General features: G+C 33.8%; 1 protein-coding gene across 2 annotated transcripts; it reads right to left on the bottom strand.

The window, feature by feature from the left end:
- Window positions 1–2004: 2004 nt before the first annotated feature.
- LOC107927588 (uncharacterized) lies at window positions 2005–8294 on the bottom strand. 2 transcript variants are annotated; one of them, XM_016858690.2, is made up of 6 exons: window positions 7837–8294; window positions 6716–6833; window positions 6148–6578; window positions 5348–5445; window positions 5095–5216; window positions 2005–3552 (listed from the first exon to the last, which is right to left on the bottom strand). In XM_016858690.2, exons 1-6 carry the CDS (start codon window positions 7869–7871, stop codon window positions 2251–2253), a joined length of 2106 nt encoding a protein of 701 aa, XP_016714179.1. In that variant the 5' UTR covers window positions 7872–8294; the 3' UTR covers window positions 2005–2250. The 2 variants fall into 2 exon arrangements, with proteins under 2 accessions (XP_016714179.1, XP_040947582.1); XM_041091648.1 differs by lacking the exon at window positions 7837–8294 and adding an exon at window positions 7718–7761.
- Between the last annotated feature and the right edge of the window lie 1869 nt (window positions 8295–10163).

Genomic DNA, 10163 nt, shown 5'->3' with positions numbered 1-10163 from the left:
TGACTTGAATCCTTATTTAAATAAAATACAATGGTAAAATAAAATAAAAGTAAAATCTCTATAAAATTACACTTCGTTTCTTTTATTTTAGAATAATATTTTTTAAACCTTATTAAACTCTATCTATTTGATAGTGATTAGAATAAGGTTTTTCAATCTTACTACACTCCTATTAGAATATGGTTTTACAAGCCTATAAATAGACATAGTTAACTCATCTTATAATTATTCGAATTCGACATAGTGAATTTTCTTCTCCTCTGCCCGTTTTTTTCCCGAAAGGGTTTCCACGTAAAAATCTGTGTGTTCTTTATTTTTATTTCTCTTTTCTTTGCGATATATTGTTATTACTGACATCCTATTTTTACAATGTGTTTTCAGCAGCTCCTTTATTGTTTGTTTTAGTGCTTTCAATCAAATGGTTATATTTAAAGTTCCATCGTATCGTTGACTGTCAACACATCTGCTGGAGAGGATGACGGAGTCTATGATTGCCATAACTTTAAGCATAGATCTCTGCTTCTTCTTTTTTCTACTTGTAAAGAGGTTTTATATTGCTTCGATTCAAAGTTCTTTCTTGGAATACTTTGTTTGATCCCTAGTGTTTGATCATCGTAGCAATTTGAGTGGGCTATGAGTGGTCGTAAGTAAGGATGGTATCGGTTTGGTTCAATTGAATTTTTAAATTTTTTTGAATCGTTCATTATGATTCGGTTTTGGTTTGATTTTCAATTTTTTTATATTTAGTTTTTTAAAAATTTATTTTGATAAAATAAGCTTTGTTTTATGCCTTTTAAATATCATTTGATAAAATTTCAAAGTATTTTTCATAAATATTTCTAAAAAATAATAATTTTTCAAAAATATTTAAATTATTTTCATTATTTTTAATATAAAATATTTATTTTTATATCATAAAAAATCAAAATTAATTATATACTAAATAAATAAAAGAATTTGGTTTGGCTTCGGGTAACCACGGTTTTTGAACTTGCATTCCATAAATCGTTCAAATACCTTGGTTTAGGTCGATTTTCAGTTTAGTCTTTTTTTTTTTTTTGCTTAAAGCTGACGAAAAAAGAACCACAAAGCCCCCTATACTATATGTTGGATTACATTTTAACCCTTCTACTAAAAAATGAGCAAATTGACCCCTATCTGTTAGATGAACGAGCAAAACAACACCTCCGTTGAATTTTGGTGTTATATGTAAGAAATATTAACGAATTTAACCCACAACCTTTACACATTTATTCAATTTGACCCTCACTCTCTAATTGGAAATAAATTAGGCCTTAGTAGAAAATTTTAAAAAACTCAATTAAGCTCTTTTAAAATTTAAAAGCGATTTTAAAAAGCATAAAAATTATAAAAAAATATATAAAAAAATATAATTAATTTTTTATAATAAAAATAAAAATACTGACCCAATAAAAAATTAGAGATTAAATTTTTTTTTAAATCTTATAACCATTAAATTTTAATAGATCGGTAATTATTTTTAATAAAAAAATTTTAATTTTAAATTTTTTATAACTTTCTGTTATAAATATTTTTTTTATGATTTTTAAATTTTAAAAGAGTTGAATTAATTTTTTTTTTACTTTATTACTGAAGCCTTTTTGATCCTTTAGCCTTATTAATTTCAAAATTTTCTAATTTACTTTCAATAAAAGTAAAGGTCAAATTGAATAAATGTATAAAAATTGGAAGGTTAAATTTGTTATCATACCTCATATATAAACACCAAATTTTAACCGAACATATAAGAAATAATTTATCCATATTTTCAGTAGAGAGACTAAAATACAATCTAAGATGTAGTACACGAGGTTTTGTGGTACTTTAACCCAAATGAACTGTGTTCATCTTGGAAAAGAAAAATTCTTAGAGGAACATTCTATTAGTGCACTCGTTTAATCCTTTTACTTGGTGAATTCATTGGTAACTTTTAGCAAGAACAGTTGACTTCACTAAAGGTGCTCAACACCAAGACTACAATACTACAGCAATATTATAAGTTTGTTTATTGATACAAAAGTATTTATGTCAACAACGGTATTAATGCGAAAATACATATATGAATACAGTTGCATCTCTTGGTAAACTCCATCTCCCTTGACTACTAAAGAGAAGAGAAAGAGAAAGAGATACTGATACTGAAACGGCCTTCAAAAGATATGATACGGCCAGCATCTTCATGTGATTAAGATGCAAAGTAAATAAGTTACAAGAACCTTAATGGCTGTGCTAGAATCTATGAGTATCTGGTCTAAAATGGTTATCGTAAAATGAAAACTGATCAGGACGTACCTGACCTGAACTGGGTGCACGGAAGACTGGAAATGCTTCTTTAGTTTGCATCTGTGGCACTAGGTCAGGATAGGTGGGGAAAGTTGGATAACTCTGCAGACCAGATGAGGGTAGGCCTGGTTCCATGTAAGGATCAAAACGTGGTTTCTGAGTGGATCTTGACCCTGTCTCTGCATATCGACCTGTGAAATTTTGATCATCACTTATGTAACCAGATGCAGTTGGGACTGCAGAATAACTTGATCTAACATCCATGTAAGGGTTACTGTAAAACCGATCACTATAGTTACTAGAACTACTTGACTGAGTGTTCATATAAGAAGTGGTAAGAAGATGGCTGCTAGAAGTTGGTACAACTACTGCTTCGGGGTAATAGTTTGCCAAACTTAACTGCAAACCTGAACCCCGAAAGTTCACTTTAGAGGCCTCTGCTGAAAAGTCGGTAGGAACCCTGAAGAGTCCAGAGCATCCAACAGGAATCTCTACTCTCTCCCCAATTTGTCTTCCATGAACAGAAGGTTCAATAGCTTTTCCTCCAGATGCACCCTCTATTAGTGGCAATGTATGGATTTTCTGTTGTAAAGACATCCTGGCTTGTTTAAGAGCATCCAGAACATTGGTAAACTTGCCAGGTGCTTCATGTGGCACCAATGCATAAAGCTCATTTTTGTTTCCTGAAGGCTCCATGATTGAACTACTGCTCATATCAGATGAATAGTGCTGCACTGCCTGCTTCCCAGGGGAATCATGTGCATGTGCGAATTGATGAGAGCTAGGTAACGGAGAATGGTTGCTCTGCAGACTCTCCTGGTCATGATTTTCCTTTGCTATGGGAGATACAAACTTTTGACCTGAGGATGTAGGATCTAGAGAAGCAGGAGAAAGGGAGCTGCTACAATTACGATCCCGTAACTGATCCATCTCAACATGTGAAGGTGGCACAGGATCATGGGATTGAGTTTTGGGTAATTCTTTGGAGCAGCAAATACAAACTTTTGCCATGGGAGATACGAACTTCTGACCTGAGGATGGAGGATCTAGAGAAGCAGGAGAAAAGGAGCTACTACAATTACGTTCCTGTAACTGATCCATCTCATCATGTGAAGGTGGGACAGGATCATGGGATTGAGTTTTGGGTAATTCTTTGGAGAAGCAAATATGTTCCCCCTCTGCCTCTTGGACTTGTGAGCTACCTCTTTCCTCAGTGACATCTGAGTTGTTCCCAGGATCACATGAATCCTAAAAAAATTTTAACCAAAAAACCATTATGTGAGCATGGAGAAGCAAGACATCAGACAAGCAACAAAACTTTCGATAAACTGTCTAGATAGCATATGATAAACACAACCACATTATCAATAGAGATCGGTAAAATATTTAAAAGAAAAAAGTGCACATAGCAACCACAAAAGGAAATTGATACTACACTGCAGCCCCCACCCTTCAGATTGAGGTATGAATCCCTCTATGTAGGCCATTACAGGAAGTTAATGCATCAAATAAAGAGTCATGCTAGCACTCTAAAGGGTGAGCAAATGTCTTAGTTTCAATGGTGTAAGTGACATCACACCTCAAATAGATATGGATAGCGGAGGGACTTCCTAGGTGACACTAGTCCATAGGACAGCACACAAGGATCCCACCTTTAGAACCAAAGACCAAAGCTCTTTCAATTCAGCTTTCAAAAGATCAGATTAAAAAGTTAACAGAATCAGCACATGTAATTATTTTTAATAATTGATTCTATCTTAAAAGTTAGGTTACTTGTATGAAGGATTTGTCAGCTAGCACTTTCAGCAGCCATGCACGTGCCTACGAGAGAGTGCAGGATAGGGAGTTTTCTCATCTCACAAGAAAATAAAAGATAATTAAGTCTGAAAGAGAGTTGGCGACCAATAATCTTCACTGGAGGATAGCCAAACAAAATAAAATTCACCCAACTTTTCACTGCAAAAAAAATACATCCACTTATAGATCTTCCCAAGTTCGATAGGAGATAAGGTTTTGGACCCTCCCTTTCCACTTGAGTAGCCAAAGTGGCAACCTTCAGCTTTTGCAAGGTCCAACTTCTTTCATCTGTATGTATTTTTAGGGAAATAGATCCTTTGAGAATAAGATTAGTTCGCTGAGCTCTTAACCTTTGTTTCATCTTTAAATTTCTAAATTCCAGCCTACATCAATTGAAAACCAGATTCCCTTTATCAATTCCTCAATTAAAGTTCCTCAAATATCATAATTAATCACCACATCAATTCAATTATGCGATTTTCTTCAGCTGCTCTTGATAAATTAGAAACCAACTATTTTACATTTCAGCACCATGTACAGTCCAGATGGCAAGCTGGCATTAACATTTTATTTGATTTAGCACTAAATAAAAATTAAAAGATCGTAAAAGGTACTGTAGAAGCCCTTAACATCCTGCACCAGAATGACTGCACTTCCTTAACAATACTGATTACATGTATATGGAAGTATGTAAGAGATAACAGGCATCCATAACTAAGGAAGCAAATTCTACTAGTAGGAAAGGAGTTCTTTTTTTTTCTTAAAGCAAGTTTTTTCACAGAGCACTTCCATAGTTTCGTATAAATTTAATTTCTTTGCACTAGAAATTTTAAAATGCTCAACCACAGTAACCTTGATCTAAAACTGTCTATCATAGAATTTACTTGTTTCAAACAAAAAGAAAAACACACATAAAGTTTTAGTATGATATCATAACCAAGATGGTAAAAGAACATAAATTATCTGTATCAAATAAGTGTTGCTTAAACATACCGGTGTACTACTATTATTTTCTCTGAACTTCTCTTCCCATTCTCTTTGGGCCCTTTCCATTGCTTCATAACGGTCAATAAGTTGTGCTTGATGCTCTAGAGCCTTTTCCATGTCTTTCTCACCTGCATCCCCATGAAAACCAAGACCATAAGTAGTTATATTTCTTTCATATTTTAAGGCATCTGAAAGTAGAGTGTCGAAAGAGCTTCTATTTTCACGAATTTCAGATGCATTGGCAAGATATTAGACTCACTTTCGGAGTGATTAGTATTAACTTCCAAAGAGTTTACAAGTCCATTTACAGGCGGATCAACCTTGACATCATCTGACTTATGTTCCTCTGCTACTAACCTGATAAAATAAAGCAAGCATAAATAATTTTTGTTACTTTGACTAACGAGCAGAAATACCTGTGAGATCCATCTTGAACACACAAGAAGTTAAACTGTATCAAGATGAAGAGAAATCTCAAGTACAATCATTTTTACAATTGAATGAGAAGAATAATCCTTAACTATGAAATTATTTCAATTTTAATCTTTTGGTTCTGATTTAGAATCCTCTGCTACAGATAAGCTAAAAAGAAAAAAGCATTCATCTATATCTGGTTTACTTGACTAATGAGTAAATACCTGACAGGACATTCAGGTCGAACATGAAAGAAATTAACATGTAACACAATGAAGAGAATTCTCAAGGGAAGAAATTTTTATAGCCGAAAATGAGAAGAATGACCTTTGAACATTATTTCATTTTGATCTTTCTTTTCTATAGTTTCCATGTGCGAAAGTAAAAATGTACTCTCTCCATCTCCATCTTCTTTTTCAGTTTTTCTCTCATGTCCAACCAGAGATCTACTACTGCACCCATCCTTTTCTTTATCATATCAGTCTTTTTTATTCATGACTTTAATGTTAATATTCCTTGCATCAGAGAACATATCATACAGATTTTATCATCCAGAATTACACAAAAGTATATTCTTTTCTGTCTTTAAAAAATGGCATGCCACATCTTTCTTATAGAATAAAAGCAAGAGTCTCATGTACCAACCTTGACTCCCGGCGTCTTATCTGCCTGCATGATTTTCCCTGGCGCTGTTTTGGGGACGAAAACGCCATAGATGTAAAGCTATTGCGCCTTCTTGCAAGTGAGTCTTTATACTTTTCAGGAGAATGAGAAGCACCCTTGCGGCCTTTCCAAGACAGGCTTCTACCAGATACTGAAGAAAAATCGTCGGAACCTGAAAGTTCCTCTGACTCTTTTCTTCTCGCTTTTGAACTTACAGAGCTCTCCTCTTCTTTAGTAGAAACATTATCCATGTTGGACTCAAAAGGTGTGTCCTGGTCAGAGCTTGAATCAAGTTCCTCAGAGACATCACTTACCCCATTATTCTCCAAAATAGCAAGAACATCTGCTGTTGCCTTTTCAGCCCTCCTCCTTTGGACTGACACAATTCTTAGATGTTCCTCCAGCTCAGCTACCTAAGTTATATAAAATCCAACACTATAAAGCATTAGAGAAAGTCGATGTACTTGAGCATGAGATAGAAAGAGGAGAGAAGATAAACTACAAAAAGCAAACCTCAAAAACCTTCCCAAGTAAAACATTTTAAACATACCCTTCTTGCCAGTTCATCAGCTCTCTGTCTTGCACTTTTTGAGACAGATCGTTCGGACAGTAAACGTGCTCGAAGGAATTCAATGGTCATATGGGAATCCTCCATGTTGCAAGTTATCCTGAGAAAACAAGACCAAACAATGACCCAAAAATCAAACAGCAAACCTCAGACCTTATCAAGTATAACTTTTTGAAATATCACCATCTCCCCGTCTCTCTCCCCCCCCCCCCAAAAAAAAAAATTAACACACAACAAGCATGCATGAATAATAAAAAGAAAGTAATTAACAAGAACAAGTCCAAACTCCAAAAAGCAAGATTCCAACAATTCATCCACAAAGTATGAACAATTATTAAAGCTAACACAAAGACAGGAAATCTATCTTACATCAAAAATTCAGTTCCTACTTGCCAATAAATGAATTTACTTATATAAAAAAATATAAATAGGAAACGGATACTTCCAAGGCATCAAGAAACTTCCTACAGAGAAGAGGAACTGCCATGCAAGAGAAACTTCAAAGGAAAACTAAACAACAATTACTAAAAAAAACTAACCATGTTTAAGGTACATTGAAAACGATACCCTAGATTTAAAGAGGGCTACCAACTAAAATTAGAACTGGACGCAATATCTCCAAACTGAGGGCAAACATAAGACACAAATACAAGTAGGATTATTAAGAGCAGTTCCCACGTTATCCTAAGTTATTTTGGTAGCAGATTTTGTAAGAGAAGCATATTCAGTCCATTCTCGAATGCAAATATTACTTCCAAATTCCTGATCAATCCAAATCAAGCACCAAACTCTCTGATCTATGAGCAGATAAACCGTTTATTAGATAGAACCAGGTTTCAAATTGGGTCATCAACACAAACATGGTATCTGTAGAAGTCCTAAATTTTGGCTTCCTAACTGCAGCTCACTCCTCCAAAACCCAAAACAGAAAAACAAGCAACAGATGAACAGAATACTAATCCAAAAACTTTTGATAAAAAATACCTTACAAAAAAATCTGGAAAAGGAAAACGACCCATGAGCTAAAACTAGTTGAACACAGAAAAGAAGTAAGTGAAAGCATCAAGAATGAAGAAAGGAAGAAATAACCAGATTATAATTACCTCTGATCTTGCTTTTCTTGATCAGAATTCTGCATTTTAGAAACAGGAGACTTTGATCAGCTACACTCCAGATAAATCCCCTTCCCAAAAATTAGAAATAAATAGAGTATGAGAAGTGAGGGAAACAAACAAGGAAGGTTTCGGGATGAGAAAGGAAAAACAGAGAAAAGAGAGCGAAAAATACGTTAGAAAGCAAAGTGGATTGGATGAGATGGGAATAGGTGGGATGACTTTCTTTTTGGGGGGATTTTGATTGATATTTCACTAAAATTGAGATGGGGGAAATGGAATGGAGGGGTCAGAAGAAAAGAGGCAGAAGTTTCTTCCCTTTTCTTTATTTGAGAGACGTCCATTTGGACAGCCGCTGCCCCCACACCGTCAACCTCACCACCATTATTTCTCCTTTCTTTCTTTCATCTCTTCTTTTATTGTTCCTATCTTCTTTTCTTATTAAATGCTTCTCAATTGTTTGTATAATTATTATGTTATCATTTACTTAACTAAGACGTCTGTTTTTAAGGAATAATTTTGTTAATTAATATCCTGGATTTTTTTTATAATTAATAATGTGAATATTTCATTCATTTTTTTATAAATATTTGTCAACGAGGGGGTTTTGTTTTGTTTTTTTTTAAGAATGGTCAATGCAAAAATTACATGAATTATTAGCGAGTAATAAAATAGCACATAACGATGAATTTAAAAATAACTATTAATAACTTTATATGAACATGAACCCAAGTTATGGTCTATTGGTCCTTAAATTTAAAATTCGAAAGTTGATATAAACTTTAAACCTTAAACTTGAAATTCGATTTAAATCCTAAATTGTAGACCTGAAACTCAAGAAAAAAAATTATTATTGTTGTTGATAGGAGAATGGCGATGAGAAAGTGGTGGAGCGAAATGCTAGTTCACCTGTAACAAGCGAAGAGCCAGAGCTCAAGTGTTAGGAGAGAAAGAGGAAGGAGAAGCTTGATAATACTCAAGGTTTTTTTTTGGGAAGAAGGAGGGACCCTAAGTCCCTCATGCTCTAAGGTATATATAGAGGGGTCACTCACTGCCGTGTAATGCCACGTAGCCGAAAGTGAAAGGAGTTGGAATGGTCGTGTGGTCGACCAGGTGGCAAGTGTTGGGATCTAGTGCCTTTAGTATAGTGTTTTTGTCTATATGTATTTGTATTTTTCGAACAATTTTTTAATAGAATATTCATCAGTTTCATGAATATCTTTGTATATTGTCTTCAACGGTTTTTGCACGCAAAGCAAAATGAAAGCAAATATTGACTTATTGATTATCTAACATTTAACCAATATTAAGTGATATTATGTGATCAGATCATAATAAAGAAAGGCAACTTATATTAGTAGATAACTTAAACATGTTCTTAGACTAATAAAAAATGAATAAACTAATTGAAAGACTAATATGTTGTCTATCAAGTCCAATTAAGGAGATACATTATCTTAGGTATCAGAGCGAATGAATCCTACAAGATAGAGATATAAATGTGACTAACTAGACTAATAGTACATCAGACGCGAGTCAAGTAGAATAGATCCTAGATCCGTTTATGAATTCATTCACTTGTGGCATTCATAGTATGGAATATATTAATCCTAAGTGGATGATGAACTATGTATGTGTGACTCGTATACTTTGATGTAAATGAAAGTCTTAGTTCAAATAGATAAGGAACTGAAAGTCTGTGTGTTGGGTATACAACTTCTGCAATATGTAGCATCATTCCACAACAATGGAATTCATAGCCCAATAAAGGGTAAATGATATACTCTTATCGGCATTATATGATAGATGAAAAGTAAATATGATCACGGGTCATTTGTCTTCATGATAAATGACTTTTTTACTATTTGATAGAAACTAGCTTTTCATGAAGAAAGATTAATAGTTACTATAAGATAAAAGAGAATCATATTAGAAGTTCATATATTATGAGGGTTACATACTCATGAAAAGGTCATTGGCCAAACACTTATTAAGTAGCTTTCATCATGGTATATAATAAGGGAGAGCTCAATTATGATACTTTAGTGGAATAACTTCACAACTAAATAATGTTATAATTAATAGGTGAAAAGTTGGAACATAACTACAAATTATTTAAGCCCTAATTATATATGTTCAACCAGTCTCTCCGCTAGCTCGAGGTAACCAAAAACAAATTACATGTAGAACAATAATATGAAATGGATGAAAACGATGAAGAGAGATAGATCGCATGTATCACCATCCGCAGTGAATGTGCTTTCTCGTTAAGCACAAAAGATTACTTAAGAATTAGTTTTAAGTTCTTCGAATTACTA

Source organism: Gossypium hirsutum, chromosome D04 (assembly GCF_007990345.1).
Source record: "Gossypium hirsutum isolate 1008001.06 chromosome D04, Gossypium_hirsutum_v2.1, whole genome shotgun sequence".
In the NCBI taxonomy this organism is placed as follows: domain Eukaryota; kingdom Viridiplantae; phylum Streptophyta; class Magnoliopsida; order Malvales; family Malvaceae; genus Gossypium; species Gossypium hirsutum.
Note: the sequence above shows the minus strand (reverse complement) of the source record. Positions and strands in the feature narration are given on the sequence as shown.